General features: G+C 42.7%; 1 protein-coding gene across 2 annotated transcripts in view; it reads right to left on the reverse strand.

The window, feature by feature from the left end:
* The window catches only part of LOC124777296 (T-cell activation inhibitor, mitochondrial-like), a 344,729-nt gene that overhangs the window by 85,669 nt on the left and 236,493 nt on the right, over window positions 1-22,567 (reverse strand). For both annotated transcript variants that reach the window (XM_047252648.1, XM_047252647.1), the window contains one exon: window positions 22,261-22,361. In XM_047252648.1, the coding sequence (XP_047108604.1) occupies window positions 22,261-22,361 (101 nt within the window). The remainder of the gene's footprint in view (window positions 1-22,260; window positions 22,362-22,567) is intronic.

Genomic DNA, 22,567 nt, shown 5'->3' on the forward strand with positions numbered 1-22,567 from the left:
TGTTAACGTAGGAAAGCCTGCTGAATAGCTGCCTCTAGCAGGGTCACGTTGTCAACAGTGGACTGAAATCTCTCGAATCCAGAATGAGAGTGGCTAAGAAGTTGCCTGGTCTCTAGCAACCAGACTAGACAATGGTTAATCATTCACTCCAATGTCCTTCCTACACAGCTCATTAACACAATACTCTGATAACTACTAGGACATGAGTGGTCCTTTCCCGGGTTGAGGAGACGTATCAGAATAGCTTCTCTCCGTGAGTTGCGAAAGAGAATTGACTGCCATATCAAATTAAAACATTCGAGGAGGATGTCCTTCGACACTGCTGGCAATTATTGAAACATGCAGTACTGGATTTAGTCTTGACCGGGTGCAGTATCACAAGTCTCAGACAGAGCCGATACCAGCTCCAACATGGAGGAAGGGTAGATGTTAGACTCAGAATCTTTGGATCTGAAGTCCAACTTCCCCCTCTCTACAGTTGTGTGGCAGTGGAAATATGCCATACCAGATCCTGGCTTGCCTTGGTGGCAGTTTTTGCAAAATGTTCTGCCAATATCTGAACAGTGTCTCCAGGCAGTGCCTGGAGTCACTGCTCAGTTACTGGCAGAGCCCTGCTGCTATTGGTAAATGACTGTGTTTATCGGAAATCCTCTGGATGGCTCCCCATACTTTTGTAGGACAAGTGGAACGATTGATGCAGTGCAGGAACTCTTGCCATGATCTTATATTACTCTCCTAAATTATGCATCGAGCTCCTGTTTTTGCATCTTGAAAGGCTTTGAGGTGGTTTGCTGTCAGGCATCATTTAAACTGGGAAAGAGCCACACGCCTTTTCCTGATTGCTGAATGGCACTCAGCAGTCCACCAACATATAGGTCTTCTCCTAAGATGACCAGAAGACTTTGGGACGAATAAGTCAGCAGCATGATGGATCACTCGTGTGATATGGTCCATCCATTCCTGAACACAGTCACAGTGTTCAAACACACAACCAGCGTGCTAAACAGCATCCAGTTATACCTGCTCTTCATCCAGTTTAGTGGCATCTTTCCAAGCAATCCGCCATACAGTAGGTGAATGGAGAATGAGAAGAAGTCACTGTAATGAAGGTCGTCAATGACTTCCCAATGAACAGAATCTGCAAGGGCTGGAGAGCAGAGAGATAGGTCAATGGCTGAGAATGACCCAGTAGCAGCACAGAAATGAGTGGGAGCACCAGTTTTCAGGATGCACAGCTCTTGAGATGTCAGAAGGCTCTTCAAAACCTGACCCCAAGGGCAAACAGAGGTCAAGCCCCACAGGGCATGATAGGCATTGAAGTCTCCCAGGAGAAGAAATGGTTGGGGGAGTTGTACCATAAGATCTGTGAGAGCCTCAGAGTCTATTGTATCTAGCAGAGATAAATACAATGCGCAAATGGTAATCCTCCAATGTGCACGAAATTCAGTGGCAACTGCAAAACTATGTTAGCCATTGAGGCACTGTCACCTAAAATCGATGGGAGCACTTCACAGAGATTAAAAGTCTGGCTCAGGGTGACTAAATTTGGACAGTCCAGCAAGACATGGACCATTGTCAAACATGAACCACAACACACTAAGGTGGCTCCTTGCAACATAGGAAGTGACCGTGAGTTAGCAAAGTATGGTCAATTCAGAGCCAGCAAAGGACATTGGAGTCCTTGTGAGAGACTCACATGGAGGACCTCCACACATTCATCATCTCCTTTATCATACATAACTTATTCAGCAAAGTCAGGAAGCACCATTCAGTAGTCCAGAACACAAGAACTTTGTGACGTAATACTGACTGAAGATCAGATTCCAGTATGTCGATCTCCAGACTTCGGTTATGAGTAGCCTCTTTGGCTAGCCTGTTGGCACGTTCACTTCTCAGGATTCAACTATGTCCTGGGGTCCATATGAAGACCACTAACCATACACGTTGCCTGAGGACATAAACACACCCTTGGATGGCCATTACCAAAGGATGGCAAGGATAGCACTGGTCAAGAGCTTGTAAGGTGCTCAAGGAGTCACTACAAATGGAGAAAGATTCTCAGGCACTGCAACAGATGTGCTCAAGAGTGCAAGAGATAGCTACCAGCTCTGCAGTGACAACATTACAGCTCTGGGCAAGGAGCACAAGTCAGTATGTCCTGCATGGGTAAGCAAACCCAACATGACATCAACGATCGAGCCATCTGTGTAAATGCCTCTGAACCCTAGGTCACATCATCTGCAATGTTGACGGCAATGCTGAACCATACATCGGGCTCCCATAGTCAAGATGGGACTGTACAAGAGCTCTGTACAGCTGCAACAGTGTATGGCAATCTGCACCCCAGTCAGTGTGACTCAGGGAATGAAGAATGTTAAGATGCTGCCAGCACTTTTGCTTCAGCTGACAAATATGGGAGAGCCAAGATAAGTGGGTGTTGAAAACCAGTCCTGAAAAGTGATAGAGTCCACTACATTGCAGAAATGGTCATTAAGATAAAGTTGTGTGCGCAGATGAATCATACAATGGTGACAGAAGTGGATGACCTAAGTCTTGGAGGCTGAAAACTGAAAGCTGAGGGTGAGGGCCAGTGACTGCACCTTTCGTATGGCTCCCTGCAGTCGACATTAAAGCCACAGCAACAGTAGATGAGCAAAAGGAAATACAAAAGGCATCAGCATATAAGAAAGGTGATACTGAGGATCCCACAGCTGCTGTTTGATCAGTAACGGCCACTAAAAAGAGAGGGACACTCAGTACAGAACCCCGTGCGACCCAATTCTCTTGGATATGCAAGGAATTGTGGGAAGCACCATCTGTAAAGGTGTCTGATCTTAGTCCAAATCTAGGAAGGAGAGGTTTGTGTTCCAATGGCAGAGACGTACCACTCCCAACTCTCCTGCTTCTGTAGTTTGGTTAGTTGACAGACCTGGGCACAGAGCTGATTGAATGCAATGAGGTGCTACATTGATGGGTGCTGTTTTTGACGTAGAGCCCACCTACAATCTCTAATGGCCGCAGCACTTACCAGCAACCACCATGACACTGTCTTTCGCCAGGGTAGCCTGAGGAAGGGATTGTTGATTCAGCTGCAGAAACAATGGTCATAGTAATATTCTGGATCACAACATCTATGTTGCCGTGTGATGGAGATCCAATGGTGGTAGCAGAGGTGAAAGCAACCCCAGTCAGCCTTGGTAAAAGCCCAACTGGGCAAGTGTCCAGGTGAGTGATGCTGGAAGGAACAGGAAGAGAGGAAAGTGGTCAGTACCATAAAAGTTATCTTGAGCTCTCTGGGGTAAAGATGATAGGAGGCCAGAATTGCAAATTGACAAATCAATGGCCAAGTGTGTGCCATGTGCCACACCTGTATTTAGGAGGCAAAGGTCAAGTTGAATTAGTAGAATCTCAATATCTTTGCATGGCCAGTAATCTTGGTTCCATCCCTCAAAGGGTTATGAGCATTGAATTCACCCAAAAGTAGAAAAGATGGAGAAAGTTGAGAAATTAGTGCAGCCAATACATTTTGCAGTACTTTGCTACCTGGAGGGAGGTAGAAATTGCAGATGATAATTTTGTGTGTTGTCCTCACCCTGACACCCAAAAATTCTAAAGCTGTTTGAAGGGGCACAGGTTCTTTACATACAAGGTTGAAGACATATACTCCACCTGACAGCCTCTTATAGTCATTATGATTGTAATACCCCCGACAGCCATGAAGGGCAGAGGGTCCACATTGCTGGAAACCAGGTCTCCTGAAGGGCAACACAGAAAACAGCTGCCATGCTTAAGAGTTGTCATAGCTGAGCCAGGTAGTGGAAAAAATTGCTTAAAGTCCATTGGAGGGTGATGCTTTCTGTAGTCCGGGAAGACATGAAGGGACCAAGGATGCAGTTTACGCCTCTGAGTCAACTGTTGCCACTGGTTGTTGAATGCACATATGTAATATTATTGCTTCTGAGGCACTGGTGAGATCTAGGTCCTTGGGGGACACTAGAATCTCAACCTCATTCTCAGACATGGAACTTGTAAGGAGTGGTAGTGTGGGGACCACCAGAGTCCCTTGTTTCTCAAAAGTTCTTTTCTTCATCTGTTTGCCCTCCTGCTGCTCTTTAGGGGCTTGCTGGGTGGGCTTCTCTGAAGTAGCTTCAGTGTCAGAGGAAGAGTGTGAAGCCCTTCGACCAGCAGACTGTGCCTCCTTCAGCCACCGCTGGTGCTCACTGTTCCACGGGTGGAGACATTGGAAGGTAGAGTCCCAAGGGAACCCTTTCACGTGAGAGGAGCCAGAGGTGGCTGTTGTTTCTCCGGTGGGGGTGTGTGGGGACCAATGTCCCTAGCATTTGGGGGGGGGGGAGGAGCTTTGGGAGCAATGGAAGAAGAGGTGCCCCCAACCACCAAGACGGGCCACTGTAGGAGGCAGAGATGAGGGAACCACCATCAACAGTGAGGGAGACATTGTTGTAGCTGCAGCATAGGATGATATCAATCAAACAGGATACAACTGGACATATTTCTTTTTAGCCTATTGGTAAGTCAGCCTATCCAGGGTCTTGTATGCCATAATTTTCCTCTCCTTTCAGGAAACCGTGCAGTCCGGTAAGCAGGGGGAGTGGTGCTCTCCATAGTTGACACAGGTGGAAAGAGGGGAAGATGGAATATTCAGATGAAATGGATATTTTCAGTCTCTACATGTGGTGCTCAAATTGCACCAGGAAGACGTACCCGAATTTCCAGCACTTAGAGCACTGCACATGGGTGGAGAGACGTATGGTTTAACATCACATCGGTATATCACCACCTTGATCTTTTCAGGTAATGAATCACACTAAAGGCCAAGATGAAGGCACTGATAGCAAACAAATTATCTTTTAATCCCCTATAGATGCTCTGGACAAAGTGGACACCCTGTCATTCTAAACTGGCATGTAGCCTGTTGTCCAACTGCAACAGGAAATCTCGATGAAAAATAAGCCCCTGGACCATGTTTAAGCTTTTATGTGGAGTGACTGAAATGGGAATATCATCCAGCTTGTCACAGGCAGGCAAAGCATGTGACTGGGCTGGACATGCTGTCTTAATGAGGACTGACTCATTTCTCATTTTCGACCGCCACTTCCCCAAACTTATCATCTACATTTTCAACAAAAAATAAACACTTTATAACCAGAAAAACTAAAAGAACCAGAGGTTGTACAGAGATTCAGGGAGAGCATAAGGGAGCAATTGACAGGAATGGGGGAAATAAATACAGTAGAAGAAGAATGGGTAGCTTTGAGGGATGAAGTAGTGAAGGCAGCAGAGGATCAAGTAGGTAAAAAGACTAGGGCTAGTAGAAATCCTTGGGTAACAGAAGAAATATTGAATTTAATTGATGAAAGGAGAAAATATAAAAATGCGGTAAGTGAAACAGGCAAAAAGGAATACAAACGTCTCAAAAATGAGATCGACAGGAAGTGCAAAATGGCTAAGCAGGGATGGCTAGAGGACAAATGTAAGGATGTGGAGGCCTATCTCACAAGGGGTAAGATAGATACCGCCTACAGGAAAATTAAAGAGACCTTTGGAGATAAGAGAACGACTTGTATGAATATCAAGAGCTCAGATGGAAACCCAGTTCTAAGCAAAGAAGGGAAAGCAGAAAGGTGGAAGGAGTATATAGAGGGTCTATACAAGGGCGATGTACTTGAGGACAATATTATGGAAATGGAAGAGGATGTAGATGAAGATGAAATGGGAGATATGATACTGCGTGAAGAGTTTGACAGAGCACTGAAAGACCTGAGTCGAAACAAGGCCCCCGGAGTAGACAATATTCCATTGGAACTACTGACGGCCGTGGGAGAGCCAGTCCTGACAAAACTCTACCATCTGGTGAGCAAGATGTATGAAACAGGCGAAATACCCTCAGACTTCAAGAAGAATATAATAATTCCAATCCCAAAGAAAGCAGGTGTTGACAGATGTGAAAATTACCGAACTATCAGCTTAATAAGTCACAGCTGCAAAATACTAACACGAATTCTTTACAGACGAATGGAAAAACTAGTAGAAGCCAACCTCGGGGAAGATCAGTTTGGATTCCGTAGAAACACTGGAACACGTGAGGCAATACTGACCTTACGACTTATCTTAGAAGAAAGATTAAGGAAAGGCAAACCTACGTTTCTAGCATTTGTAGACTTAGAGAAAGCTTTTGACAATGTTGACTGGAATACTCTCTTTCAAATTCTAAAGGTGGCAGGGGTAAAATACAGGGAGCGAAAGGCTATTTACAATTTGTACAGAAACCAGATGGCAGTTATAAGAGTCGAGGGACATGAAAGGGAAGCAGTGGTTGGGAAGGGAGTAAGACAGGGTTGTAGCCTCTCCCCGATGTTGTTCAATCTGTATATTGAGCAAGCAGTAAAGGAAACAAAAGAAAAATTCGGAGTAGGTATTAAAATTCATGGAGAAGAAATAAAAACTTTGAGGTTCGCCGATGACATTGTAATTCTGTCCGAGACAGCAAAGGACTTGGAAGAGCAGTTGAATGGAATGGACAGTGTCTTGAAAGGAGGATATAAGATGAACATCAACAAAAGCAAAACAAGGATAATGAAATGTAGTCTAATCAAGTCGGGTGATGCTGAGGGAATTAGATTAGGAAATGAGGCTCTTAAAGTAGTAAAGGAGTTTTGCTATTTGGGGAGCAAAATAACTGATGATGGTCGAAGTAGAGAGGATATAAAATGTAGGCTGGCAATGGCAAGGAAAGCGTTTCTGAAGAAGAGAAATTTGTTAACATCGAGTATAGATTTAAGTGTCAGGAAGTCATTTCTGAAAGTATTCGTATGGAGTGTAGCCATGTATGGAAGTGAAACATGGACGATAAATAGTTTGGACAAGAAGAGAATAGAAGCTTTCGAAATGTGGTGCTACAGAAGAATGCTGAAGATTAGATGGGTAGATCACATAACTAATGAGGAAGTATTGAATAGGATTGGGGAGAAGAGAAGTTTGTGGCACAACTTGACCAGAAGAAGGGATCGGTTGGTAGGACATGTTCTGAGGCATCAAGGGATCACCAATTTAGTATTGGAGGGCAGCTTGGAGGGTAAAAATCGTAGAGGGAGACCAAGAGATGAATACACTAAGCAGATTCAGAAGGATGTAGGTTGCAGTAGGTACTGGGAGATGAAAAAGCTTGCACAGGATAGAGTAGCATGGAGAGCTGCATCAAACCAGTCTCAGGACTGAAGACCACAACAACAACAACAACAACCAGAAAGAAGTACCCATCAGTTCTGGTGCAAACTAAGTAATGAGCTGAATATGGCTGTCTTGTTTCTGTAGCCCTACATTCCTCCTACAGGGAGTGGAATGAATTGGGGTCATACTTCTTGGCATTGAAATCTAGCCTTTCTTTCTTAGAGACTGCTGGGGTCATCTGACTACCAGCAAAAGATGGCTTCGCCCACTTCAATGCAGGTCATCTGCCCTGATGCCACACACTCTGACCAGGGGCTTTCTTCATGAGTGCCACCCCGCCTCAACAAAGGCCACCTGGCAGGATGGTCATCGCCTGGAGTCCTGATGCCCCAGGTAGGTGGGCATTAAATCCTTGGCATACATTGCGAATTTGCAACAACAGAGCTATCCCTGAGTTGTCAGCAGGCTATGTCAAAAGGGTACATGACAACCCCCCCCCCCCCCCCCCCCCCATGATGGACTGGCTACCATGCTGGATATTGAGTGCAAAAAGATCCATTATTGTCATGGGTGCAGAAGATGACAGCAAACAACAAATATAGATTATGCACCCAGTACGGTATCCTCACCCAAATAGCTGGATTATGGGTGGAGTTGCGGAGCCATGACAGTAACAGGTGCAGAAGGTCTCAGCGCATGATGGATATAAGATGGTTAAGGTCAAAAAGTAGGAGATTCCTTTTAGTCATCTCTTACGACAGGCAGGTATCCCTCCAGCCTATTCTAATCCCCAAACCCACGGGGTGGGTCATCCTTGTGATTGAGTGTATAGCTCTCCATAAGACAGGGGCACCAGATGCTTTAAAATGTGTTTCTTGCAAAAACAAGCACAGGGAATGTTCCTGTGCTACGGCCTTCAGTTCCTCCACATGTGTCTTGAACCCATTAATGTTCCACGGGAGGATGGGAGCCGTCTATCACGGGATTACAATATCATCCTGACTTTCTGCCGTGGAGGGGAGCGCGCAACAGGTGGAGGCTTAGTCTTGGTGTGCGATGATTGCCTGAGCCTGATATCAAGGTCCATCACCTCTGAAGAATAATCAAGAGAGACGTCAGTGAGGAAGACATTGACATTGTCAGGCTGTTTACTTCCCGATTCCACCTGTGGTGGACATTGCACCTTTGATTTTTTTCCCTGTGTAGGCTTTGCAGCCAGGGCTGTGGTTGTGGCAACACTGGACGGCATACCAAATGGAACCTTTTAAGGGGCCTGGAGCTCCACTCAAAATGACTGCAGCAATATTCAGTTACCAGTGCTGACTCCAGCAACTTTCATTTGTGTATCAGCATCGGCTTTCTGCACTGGCTGTTTAACAACAGAATCAAAGGAGGTAGCAAACGCTAGGGGCAGCAAGCCTTTATACACTGTTTTGGCCTCGTTATATTGGATGTGCTCTGTAGTCTTAAGCTGTTAAATATTCTGTTCTTCCAGGTATATGCTGCAGTCCAGGCTCCAGACAGGGTGAGCTCCAGAGCAAATCACACACTTCAACGGACAGGAACATGGGACACCTTCATGATGGCCTAGCCACATTTGCCACAAGTAGCTTCTACATGAGACCCAAGAGTAGTATGCCCAAATGCTGGCATTTGAAACAATGCATTGGATTTGTATATAAGGCCACACACATAGGTGACGGAAACCTGCCTTAACACGCACAGGAAGTTTCGTGGTATTAAACATCAAGGTACAGGAGATGGACTTTAGTCAGACTTTACAAGATCCTCATTCATCCTCTTCACATTATTTTGCGTACAGACCAAGGTGGCACAGTGGTTAGCACATTGGACTTGCATTTGGGAGGACAACAGTTCAAATCAGCACTCAGCCATGCAGATTTAAGTTTTCCTTGAGTTCCCTAAATCACTTCAGGTAAATGCTAGGACAGTTCCTTTGAAAGGGCACGGCTGATTTCCTTCCCCATCCTTGACACACTCCGAGCTTGTGCTTTGTCTCTAATGACCTCAATGTCAATGGGATGTTAAACCCAATCTGCCTCCCTTCCTTCCTATTTTGCACATCGACTGTACCTTTTTGAGCCCATTCACCTTTCATTTCCTCTTTACGAATGTCCATCAGATCCCTGCATGTGACCACACTTTTGCTGTAATTCAAGGTGGTGTGCAGCTCAGTTTCGATGTCATATGCCCCAAGGCATTGCACTTTCTGTAGGTGCTTAACTTGTTGAGAACTTGCTGTTTCCACCAACAGTGTCCCATCACATAATAACTTAACTGATTTTTAAACTGTCAGCAATGCCTTCTAAGCCTTTTAAAATATACAAAGGCAAAACTTCCTCAAAGCTGCCCTCTATTTTTTCTCTATTAAAAACATATTCCAACTGTCAGCATGTGTTCTTTTACTAAACCTAAAACTCTCAGACTTTACCCCTGTGTCAGGAGGACTGGCTACACAAGCCCTCTTATTTGACTTAGTGTTAGTACCTATCAGTGGTCCACCCTTACCGCTGGGAGGAGGAGGAGGAGGAGGAGGAGGAGATAATTCAGAGAGTTCCATCTTGGCCCCACATCCAGCTCAACAGCCATGCACCTCATCAGCGTGCAGCACACTCAGAGAGTGAGGGTTTTTTATAGATGTTTTTACCATCCTTGCAGTTCAGGTGTCAAGCCAAGATCTCTGTTCTCAATGACACACAAAGTTCCACTGCCACACTGTGCAATGGTTGCTAAAGTAGGCCTGGAGCTTACAGTGACAGGGGTTTGGTGGCGCTTACAAGTCCCCAGCTCAGAAAACCCGGGGTCACCAAGCTTGAACCCAGCAAATGAATAGTGAGCCCCTGAGGGCTTCAATGTATCAATGACAAGCATAACCTTGGTTCTAGTGTTCATTTGTGCAACTTACATTTGTACAAAGCATCAGATGTCTCGTTCAACTGAGTTAACCATCCACCAGATATTTGTGGAATGAAAACGAACTAGTAAAAAGTAACACAAGTGGAAAGTGTGAATACTGTATGCAGCAGGACACGGTTACAAAGTAGATTAATTATGCTACCTAATATTCAAGACTTAGATTGAGATGCAACACAGACAACAGTTGTAGACTAATTTTTTTTTAATACAAGGCATGTATACACTTATTACTAATAACATTTTTGGAAGGTGACTATTAAAGGCCATCAAGAAATGTATATAATGCTTGTTTGACCATCAGCTTATTTTACATTTAAAACCCAAATATCGGCCAGTTTCAGACATAGACTATCTTCAAGGATTCTACCCAAAGACACAAAAAATACATGTACTACACAGGAAATGTTATAATTTCTTTTCCCAGGAAGTGTAAAATATACACGAATACTTACAGGATTAAAACAGTTTACGCCACATCATCACATTTGGCCACATCTCGTATGTAGATCATGTCATGAATTCCTGTATACCACATAGGACTTTTGAAAGAAAATATACTAGTAACATGTGTAAATATAGTAGTACTGAATAAAACTCTTGGTCAAAGATCTTTAGACAGTAGTTTTGTTATATGGTTCAAAAATATCTTGACAATAAGTTTCTCGCTAAGTGCAGGGGCTGGACTATCTTTGGTGAACATTTATGGTATAGTTTCACATGACCAACTCCTAAATATTTTGTGCAACTGTAACACTTATACCTCTGATCTTCTCTTCAGCACTACTCTGTTTACACATGTAATTAGAAGTCCTTTGTGGTGTACTGGAATTCATGTTATGCTCTACATATGATAAATGGCCATTACTTATGCAATGACAGCTCTTTTGTTGTGGCTTAAACTGTTTCAATTCCATAAGTATTCATGTATATTTCGCACTTCCTTGAAAAGATTTTGTAACATTTCCTGTATACTACCGGTATTTTTTTGTGTCTTTGGATAGAATAGGGTCATTATGAACCAAGCTTCACCTCACAGCCTCATGCTAGCTCCTTCTAAATATTACAGCTCTCCAGCTGTCATCATGAGTTGAACATTGGGATCGATAGCACTCACACTAAACTCAATACCATATTACCACACTGTAGTGAATCTACAGTATGTCCTAGATGCTACAGAATAGTCTACGAACTAGACGAAGACATGCACTTGATGAACTTCATGCTGCTCACCACCTACCAGGTACTGATGGAGAAACTGACTGTCTTCCAACAACACCACACTGCAGAGTGCTGCCAGTACCAGATTTCGATGTGGAAGCCAGCAACAGGGCCTGTTGGTCACCACATTCCTGTTCAACACTCATGTGCCTTTGGGCACTGACACCTACCAGGGATTGGGAGGAGATCAACCCACTGCACAACTATGAACACCAGGTACAGCGTATATGGGTCATCAAGGGACATTATAGAATTCGGAGTGAGACTGTGCGTTCCAGCAGCCAGCACAAAATCACTTCATGCTGGGCAATGGCTGTGCCTGGTTGCCAGTTGTCTGCCACAGCGCTGGGGTCACTGAGATCACATCCTGAGCATGCAGTCATTGAGCTGAATCAACAGACATTGGCTAGAACCCCATGTGCAGCTGAATGAGCAACAGTTGAGGCTGGTGCAGAAGAACAATGACTTGCAGACACTAAGAATAAAATAATAAATAATAATGTTTTAGTGAGTCACCAATGCATCACACGCTATCAACAGCTATCCTGACTTTATGCAGAGGTGTCTCCGCTTAGCCCTCTGTACTGCTTTGTACTGCTTTACAATAGCAGTCAACTTAAATGCAATGGCTATCCATGCACAAATCATGACCAGGCACCAATTTCCATATCTCATCATTCCCATACTTGTACACACATTACACAATGTCCATACAGAGAAGGGCATTTTAATTGAAAGTTGCTGCCTGGTATTGGTGAATAAATACAATATTACACTGCTTGTGTAGTTAAAAAGAATGATGCAATGTTTCTTCAGACATGCATGAACAGGCAGTTGGGTGAATACAGCCATAATGAAATACATGAATGTATACACAGTCACGAATTTGAACACCCATCGGCTGTAGAAGGAAATGATGACAATGGAAATTTGTGCCAGACTGGTACACAAACCCAGATTTCTTGCTTTATGCAAGTGGCCTCCTTAAGCATTTTGGCTATCTGTGTGCAATTCACAGCCAGACTCAAACTTGTCTTGCATATGTCATTGTTCCTGCATCACAACCTCTACTTGTGCACCCATTATGTATTTCTCATTCATGGGAGGAGTTTTAACTCGAAGTTGCTACTTCTTGGGTCATTTTAGTTTACATCAAATACGTATTTGAACGTAGAGACCTTTTTTCACTCTTCTCTATTTCCAGTTTATGGAAGGGTAGCCAGGGAGAAGAAATCCAGGACAAAGACACTAGTATTAATTAAGATCTGGTTGATGGCATGCTGTCTGAGCAGCAAAACATCTGTGACCACTGTGGTGCAATGCTGATCTTCTGTTATGATGGAACACACAAACTCCCAGTTACAGAATCTTATCAGTGTTTATTTATTTCAAGACAACAGTCATAAATCTCCTACAGATATCCAGAGACTCTGTATCTAGTTCCATGAGAGCAATCAGAGTTAATGGGAAAGCTTGGTCTGATAACTATGATTGAGGAAGAAAAGTTTAATATATACATCTAGAGAACAAGCCACCACAGTCTAAACAGTTCACTTGGAAACAAGTACATCTGGGAAGCTTTGTGGTGCAAAGACCATTTACATAGTTGTTGCTACATGTATCAAGTCTGCTTTACAACAGACCTGTATTACACAAATTATAAAGCAGTAGGGGACGATAATATCAGTGTAGAAGAGATGTCAACCATTGAAACGTTAGGCTGTTGGCTAACATAATGTGAAAGTGTCTAACAGACAGGCAAATATCAACATGAAGTAAAGTATCATGGAGTCTGTAAAAGGATCAAATGAATTTCACAGCAGGACTTTTCCACATAATAAAAAAGTTTCAGTTCATCATCAATCCATGTCATCTCTGAGTGACAAAATTAGAATAATAATAATAATGTAAGGAAAAGGATAGACTGCTACTTGCCATAAAGATGACTCGCAGAGCTGCAGACATGCACAATAAAAGCACTGTTACACATTTACATTCAGCCAAAGAATTTTTCAGAAGAGGAAACACATATACACTCATTCATACCAGCAAACACACCTCAAGCATGTATGACCACCATCTTCAGCAGCACAGACCAGAATGCAGTTGTCACATTGAATGAACACAGAAATCTGGAGGGGGCAGGGAGTAGGATACAGGTGTGGCGAGTGTAGAATGCTGTCTGGTGGAGCATGCAGGAACTATACGGAGGCATGAGAAGACTGCCACCAGGACCAGTGTTGAGTCGGGAGGCTGTAGAGCAGTAAGGTGAGGAGTGGGTGGGTGTGGGGACAGCCATACACAACCTCAAAACAAATCCTGACCTAATTGTCCTACCTGTAGACAATGGTTCCACCACTGTCATTATGAACCACAGTGACTACCTGGTGGAGTGCTTCTGCCAATTATCTGACTCCTCCAACTTAAAACTGTGCCAGTGATCCTGTCCCAGAAGTCCAACATAACCTCCAACCCCTACTTAAAGTCTTAGGCCCTTCCCAGAACCTCTCCTGTGAATCTACTTCCCTCCTCACCCTTATGACATCCCCCACACCCACCTTCTACATGATCCCCAAAACACACAAACCCAACATTCCTAGATGCTCCATTGTTGCTGGTTATTGTGCCCCCACTGAAAGAATTTCAGACCTCATTGACCAACACCTCCAACCAATTGCCCAAAATCTAGGCCCCCACATCAAAGATGTAAACCACTTCCTTCACCAACTCTCCACCATCCCCAAACTCCTTTACCTCTTGGATACCTACTCATCACTGTTGTCACCTTTTCCATATAGACCAACACCCCTCAAGCCCACAGTCTTGCCACTATTGAACACTATCTTTTCCAACATCCTTCAGATTCCAAACCTCCTGCCTCCTACCTCATATGCCTTACTAACTTTATCCTAGCTCACAACTACTTCTCCTTTGAAGGAAAGGTATACAAACAATCTGCAACACAGCCATGGGCATCCACATGACACCTTCAATGCCAACCTGTTTATGGGTCATGTAGAGTTCTTCCTAGCCTTCCAAAATGCCAAACCCATAGTCTGTTCATTGATGATATGTTCATGATCTATACTCAGGGCCAAGACAATATATCCTCATTCCTTTACAACCTCAACACTTCTCTCTCATCTGCTTCACATGGTTCTCCTCAACCCAGCATGCCACATTCCTGGACATTGATTTCCTCATCTCTGCTGGCTCCATCCACATCTCTACCTACATTAAACCCAACAACCACCAAAGGTACCCAAATTTTGACAGCCTTCATCCCTTCCACAGAAAAAAATCTGCAGTGACAAAAACTCCATTGCCCAGTATGCTGAAGGTCTCACCAAGTCCTTCACAGACAGGCACTAAACTCCAAACTTGGTCCAAAGATAGGACCTTCCCTTCCCATTTCCCCATACACCCACAATTCTCCCAAGATCCCCAAGAACCAGCTACAAAGGAGTGCCCCTCTGTCACTCAATACTACACCAGGCTGGAACAACTGAGCCATATCCTTTTTCAGCACTTTGATTACCTATTATCATGGTCAGAAATGATGGGACATCCTATCCAACACCCTTCCAACCCTTCCTAAAGTACTGTTACGTTGCCCATCAAGCTTACACAATTTCCTAGTCCAACCCAATGCCACATACAATCCCAGCCACTTGTCACAGGGATCATATCACTGTGGAAGAGCCAGGTAAAAGACCTGCCCAATTAACTCACCGAGCACTTCCTATTCCAGCCCTGTGACAGGCTTATCCTACCCCATCAGACCGAGCAACCTGTGAAAGCAGCCTTGTTATATACCAACTCCGCTGCTACCATGCACAGTGTATTATACTGGTATGACTACCAACCAGGTGTCTATCAGGATGAACGGCCACCACCAAACTGTGGCCACGAGCAAAGTGGACAATAGACCCTTATCCACAACATGCCACTGAACATAACAAACTTGACTTCAATGGCTGTTTCACAGCCCAAGCCATATGTATTCTCCCTTCCACAATCAGCTTTTCTGAACTCCTTAAATTACCCTGGCCTTGAAAAACAGCAACCTACTGCCCACATACCCTCCGCCCAACAGTTTCCACACATTCTGTCCTATCACCTTCTACCTGCTCAAGCCCCCTCATCCCCATTGTACGCCATCCTCTGCCAATGCACTCACTCATCTTTCCTCTACCCTGCTCCTCTCCTCTTCCACTCCTCATTCCCCATCCCTCCCCACCTCCCTACCCCACAGCCTCTCGACGCTGTGCCTGGTGACAGTCTTGTCATGCTGTAGGCCTTACAAAGGCTTTCACAGAGAAGTAATACCCCTCAAACCTAGTCCACAAATAGATTTCCTGAGTCATATGCCGCCCCCCCCCCCCCCCCTGCCCATACTCCCAAGGACCAGCTACATAGGAGTGTCCCCTTTGACATCCAACACCACCCCAGTCTGGAACAACTGAGCCACATTCTTTCATTAGGGCTTTTACCATCTCTCATCCTGTCCTAAAATGAGGGACATCCTACCCAATATTCTTCCCACCCCTCCCAAACTGGTGTTTTGTCACCCAACCTACCAACACAACATTCTAGTTCATCCCTTTGCCACTCCAACTCCTAACCCCAGGAATCATATCCCTGTGGCAAACCAAGGTGCAAGACCTGCCAAATCCACCGAAACAGCACCTCATACTCTGGTACTATCACAGGCTTTTGCTACCCTGTCAGAGGCCGAGCCACATGTTAAAGCAGCCATACACCAATTCTGATGCAAGCACTGCACAGCGTTTTATGTTGATATGAATACCACCCAACTGTCCACCAGGAGGAATGGACACTGCCAAACTGTTGTCGAGAAAAAAGTTGACCAACTGGTGGCACAATATGCAGCTGAGTACAACATGCTCAATTTCAATGACTACTTCATAACACATCTGGAGCTTACCCTTCACTATCAGCTTCTCTTACCAACACAGATGAGAGTTATGCTTACAACACATCCTCTGTTCCCGTAATCATCCTGGCCTCACTCCATGTAGCCCACTGTCCCTGCACTCTCCATCCAACAGTCTCCCATTCCTCCGTTCGGCCAACCCTTCCCAATTCATGCTCCAAGCCCCTTTCAATGTGTGCCATTTCCCACTGGCCACTACAATCGTGCCACCCATATACCTACTGCCACTCCCTCCTGCATTCCTAGCTGGCAAACTGGCCACCATTCTGTGCAATGGCATTTGCTAGCCAAATCTCAACATATTGTGAACATGCTTACATGACGACAAATTAGAATCACTCACCATTATCTGGTCTTCCTGCAAATTCCACTATTATCTGGCTGGTACACATCGAAGTCTTATCAGTCTTAAAGTTTTCTTCAGACGTGCAGGCTGTTACAACCATGTTTAGCACATTGGACATTAATCCTACAAGAATACAGTTCTCAAATAGTGTATGTAAAAATAGAATAATGTTATGGGTGATGCTCTTTCTTGACTTCTGGAAGGATTGAGGAATAAAGAGGCTGCTGATGAACAAATGTCTGAGTTCTATATTTTTTTTAATGAAGGACAAAAATTATCATAAATACTATTTAGAAATCTGAAGCAATATGTACGAATTGCAGAAGGCACATAATCATTGGAAACATGTTATTCAACAGCTTTGCACTGGAGATAATCAGAACATTATCACTTTGTACAAATTGTACCAACACATGTTGGATCACAGGAGAACTCCATAATCCAAACAATGGTCCACATCTATTCCATCCAATTACAAAGCAAAATTACTTTTGCATACACATATTGCTTGGGGCACTATGGAATTACCGAGCTAGGTGGCACAGTGGCTAGCACACTGGACTCGCATTTGGGAGGACGACGGTTCAATCCCACATCCGGCCATCCTGATTTAGGTTTTCCGTGATTTCCCTAAATCGCTCCAGGCAAATGCCGGGATGGTTCTTTTGAAAGGTACGGCCGACTCCCTTCCCCATCTTTTCCTAACCCGATGAGACCAATGACCTCGCTGTATGGTCTTCCCCAAACAACCCAACCCCCCACTATGGAGTTATTTGGTGTTAAGAAAAAATCTGACAGTACTGCAACATACCAAATCTACAATATAAGGTACAGAACGTGCTATGAAAATTTCATCTTCGTCAGAACCACAGTTTGAAATATTTTTTGCATCTGATCATAATACAAATCAGGGTTCGAAATATTTTTTGCATCTGATCATAATAACGAAACCTCTGCAAGTTGTCAGTATTGATGTAATGGGCCCATCAGTCAGGCTAGAGGAGAAGTGAAACACATCATAGGATTTTATGACTTATTCAGTAAATATGTTAAATTATAAAACCATCAAAATGGTTACATCCCAAGTGATTATTAACAAGATGGCGAATGATTAGATTCAGCACATCAGTAAGGTGCAGAACTTGCTGTCTGACAATGCTGCTAATTTCATAGGCTACCAGTGGCAAAGATTTTTACAAGCAAAATAATATCAAACAAATCCTCACATCTTGCTATCATCCTGAAAGTAACCCAGTTGAACACCTCTTTTGAGGATTAAATCAGTTTCCATGTACTTATTGCTACCACAAGCAAACACACCGGATTAATTACATTAATCAGTTCAAAGAAATCTACAACTAACACTATCTCAGCGAAGTTAATGTTAAGAAGCATACGGAAGAATGGGTGGTTTAATTGTCGACCACAAGCAACAAAGAAAATCGAGAGATGGGAGGTGAAAAGCTGTGAGAAACAGCAATACGGCTGACCAATAAGGAACAGGCAAAGCTACACAACTGGGACCAAAATTCTGTTGGAAACCAATCTGAAATCATTATTATTACAACATAAGAATAAAAACTGGCAGCCATTGTTCTCAGGGCCATATGAAACCAAAAATAACCCAAATCATGGTGCATATGTGTTGGCATATCCACCCAGTATGAGGATAAAATGACTGCATCCTCATACAGATGTTATTTAGTACTTCTCTTTTCTAGATGGTTCTTGAAATTTTTATGTTTGTAATGTGTGCATATTCTGAAATTTCCAATGTTAGTACAAATATCAGCATTCTCAATCTGTGAGCCAGTAATGTTAGTGCTAAGTCTCATACTTCAGTGGTGACCCTGTTTTCAGATTTGGTCTTGATTGTGCTTAAAATGTGTCATAGTCTGGTGAAGATGCTAGGTACTTCAAAACATTTAAAGGGTGTAAATTTTAAGTTGACAAACCAGAATAACTCGAAAAATAAGCTTCACATGAAAAAATGTGTAGAATCCAAAGTTGATTATTTTTGAGGGGGGACATCTGCTAGTGCTAAAATTAGCCCACCACCCCCTGGAGGTGGGGCGGGAGGCAACTTTAAAATTTCAAATTGGATGCCCCATTTTTTATTGCAGAATCAGATTCTACATACAAACCTATGTACATTTTGTCTTAAACATTTGTTTTGATTCTTGGTAGTTGGCACTGTAATTCAAGAAAATCCTCCCCATGGGGAGAGAGGGAGAGTTTTAGTTTTAGCGAATCAAAATTTATGAATTAAATAAGTATTTTTTATTTATCTGAAACCATTTTCCACTCAAAAATGAGAATATGGATTTTCTTGAATTACAGCAGCACCAACTGCCAAGAATCAAAACAAAATGTACACAGTTTTTTATGTAGAATCTGATTCTGCAATAAAAAATGAGGGTTCCCATTTGAAATTTTAAAGTTGCCTCCCGCACCACCCCCAACCCCATACATCAATAGGCAAAAGAGCACATTGAAGAAGAGGTTTCTCTATCTTAGTACCAATCTCCACCACCAGTCGAATGTGTCATGACTAATGAACTCTGTCAACTGGGACTTACCTCACAGACATCAAACAACAACCCAGCATCTGACCAATGCGAGTACAATCAACTCCTCTGTCAAGTATAATGACCAATAGAACAACAGACATTCTAAGGATGGAGGACAACACGCTGATATGTTTCTATTGTGGAGTACTGTCAAGACACTGTATACTATTTTACAAAAGGAAGGCAAGTTTTCAACGACTACTATGCCACCAGACTTCAACCATCACTACAGTTCTGTTCACGCCAATCACCTGCACACAGTTATAGTTGACTTGTGACACAAAGCCCATTGTCATACCCCAGATGAGGTTCCTGCCCACTGTACCATAGTCATTCCCCAATGCTGTACAGAAGTAACAACCTCTCACGTAGCTGCTGATTTCAGAAATAACTAACCAAGGCAACCGTCTGTGGAGCTGAGGTCACTACAGGTGAAAATCCTCCGTGGATTATAGTTACCAAGATGTTAGGAGGATGATAAAGAAAACTTTACTTCTCATCCCCTACGGCAAGTCTCCCCTGACCTGGGGTTCTGAGCAACTTTTTTGAACACTACCTCTTTTCCTATACCTTTCCAGTTCTTTTCCTTTACCCCTCTTCCTTCCCCATCAACCCTTCTGTCAGAAGAAGGAGCTACTGGCTGCAAAAGCTTGTATCCATAAAACCATATTTTATATGTGCATTTTCCTGCCGCCGTTTGGCGAGTAGATTTTTTATCTATCCATTTACATTATATTGCCAAAAATTGATTATTTTCTTCATTATAGTACTTATTGTAAGATATTTTTAATTTTGAGCACCGCAATGATAACTTTTTGCGATAATTTTGCTTTCCTGTGTATCTAATGGGTTTAAAGATGCATAAAAATTTTAATTCATGCTTCAGCCTGTATTACCATACAGAATTACACTTTCTCAATTAATTATGGTACAGTTCATGGCATTTTAACTTCTTTTGAGTTTTTCCTGGTTCCGTAAGATTTTTTACTTGGTTTTATTATTTTAAATTACAAGTCTACATTTCTTTCTTCTTTTATCAGGGAATGTATGCTTACCGCAACATGTTCATGACAGAATCGATTTGCTCTACGCTTGTTAATGTTGCATAGGCAGAATATACCACAATAGCAGCATGGCACTGACACAAGTGACTGCTGACAATAAGAAGCTATTTGTTTATTTACAATGCTGGCTGCACACAGGAACCAATCCTGTATACATAGCAGAAATTTTCACACCGTATAAATTAGAGGATGATTTCTTATATATTAGCCAGGGAAACTAATCAATTACTCTTATTTTTGTCAAAGTGAATTTTACTGAGGTTTGCTGTTTAATAAGTCAATATGCCTACAGTATTGGTCGTGCCCCCCCCCCCACCCCCCCCCCCCACCCTCCCCGTTAAAGTAGACACATTTACTAATCATCGCCAGGATCCGTAACATTTAACTCATTTTAAGTTGTTGTTGTTGTGGTCTTCAGTCCTGAGACTGGTCTGATGCAGCTCTCCATGCTACTCTATCCTGTGCAAGCTTCTTCATCTCCCAGTACCTACTGCAACCTACATCCTTCTGAATCTGCTTGGTGTATTCATCTCTTGGTCTCCCTCTACGATTTTTTACCCTCCACACTGCCCTCCAGTACTAATTTGGTGATCCCTTGATGCCTCAGAACATGTCCTACCAACCGATCCCTTCTTCTAGTCAAGTTGTGCCACAAACTCCTCTTCTCCCCAATTCTATTCAATACCTCCTCATCAGTTATGTGATCTACCCATCTAATCTTTAGCATTCTTCTGTTGCACCACATTTTGAAAGCTTCTATTTTCTTCTTGTCTAAACTATTTATTGTCCATGTTTCACTTCCATACATGGCTACACTCCATACAAATACTTTCAGAAACGACTTCCTGACATGTAAATCAATACTTGATGTTAACAAATTTCTCTTCTTCAGAAACGCTTTCCTTGCCAGTCTACATTTTATATCCTCTCTACATCGACCATCAACAGTTATTTTGCTCCCCAAATAGCAAAACTCCTTTACTACTTTAAGTGTCTCATTTCCTAATCTAATTCCCTCAGCATCACCCGACTTAATTCGACTACATTCCATTATCCTCGTTTTGCTTTTGTTGATGTTCATCTTATACCCTACTTCCGAGACACTGTCCATTCCATTCAACTGCTCATCCAAGTCCTTTGCTGTCTCATAGTATGGTCACATATTTTTTTTAACAACAGAGGACATTACTCAAGGTATTAGGACACAAGAAGACAGACAGATAGATACAAAGCTGAAGTACAATAAGTTTCAGTAACAATGGTTCAAATAAAAAAAATACAAAATGAGCCTGCAGGATTATTTATAGAATTTAGTAAACATAACTTTGTATTCAAAACCAGAACAATTCTATAAAAGTACTACTTTACACTATGGGAGACAGAGAAGACATAAAAAAAACTATATGCCAATCAGCTAGAAACTACAAAGTCAGTGATCTTTCAGTGATAAAACAAACACTAGTTGGACGAAATTAAACCTGAAGATAGAAAATCTAAGTCCCAACCGGGTTAAAGAAGCCAAAACAAATTACATGTATTACATCTGTCAGGAAGGTGGTAAACACAGATTTCAGGATGAGTACAACAAGTGTTGAATTTATGAAATCCTGGCCAAGTGATTACTCATCATCCAAACTGAATGACTGTCAGGATAGCAGATCATGGGAGTTAGGTGGCAGATTTGGATACTTTCTTGCAAACAAGATGACTGTTGCACAAAGAAGCAAAAAAAATGCAGACTTGCCACAGACTAATGAGAGATCACTGGCTGTTGTACAACTGTAGAGTTTAGACATACATTTCTGTGGATCATTCTTTTATGTTGTTTATCAGAATAATTTATAACTTCTCTATTAATAGAGAGGGTGTGAAATTAGGAACCATTTCTTTTCCACACAGATTTACATAGTGCTCCTGGTTTAAAGAAATTATAATCTACTATCTATCCTGTTTCCGTGAAGATATTTTCTTCTTTCTTACCTTCTTACAACTTTGATATCCTTAAGAACCCTTGATACAGCCTTTTCAAATGCAGGGATTCGTAGAAGAGCATCATCTTGCTTGTGCAAATTTTTTATTAGCTGTAAACAAAATACACAGACAACAAAAATTAAAAACAAAAAATGTAGGAGAAAAATAAGGTATGGAAAACTCTGGCAGATTGTAAATAATTTACAAGTGAAATTAACAACACACTGAATAGCAGAAGTACTGAGTCGTCAACATGTAAGCATAAAAGAATGAAAACATTACTAGATTTCAGACAAAACCTTTTTCAAGGTATAGT

The sequence above is a fragment of the Schistocerca piceifrons genome, chromosome 2, assembly GCF_021461385.2.
Source record: "Schistocerca piceifrons isolate TAMUIC-IGC-003096 chromosome 2, iqSchPice1.1, whole genome shotgun sequence".
Taxonomy (NCBI): Eukaryota; Metazoa; Arthropoda; class Insecta; order Orthoptera; family Acrididae; genus Schistocerca; species Schistocerca piceifrons.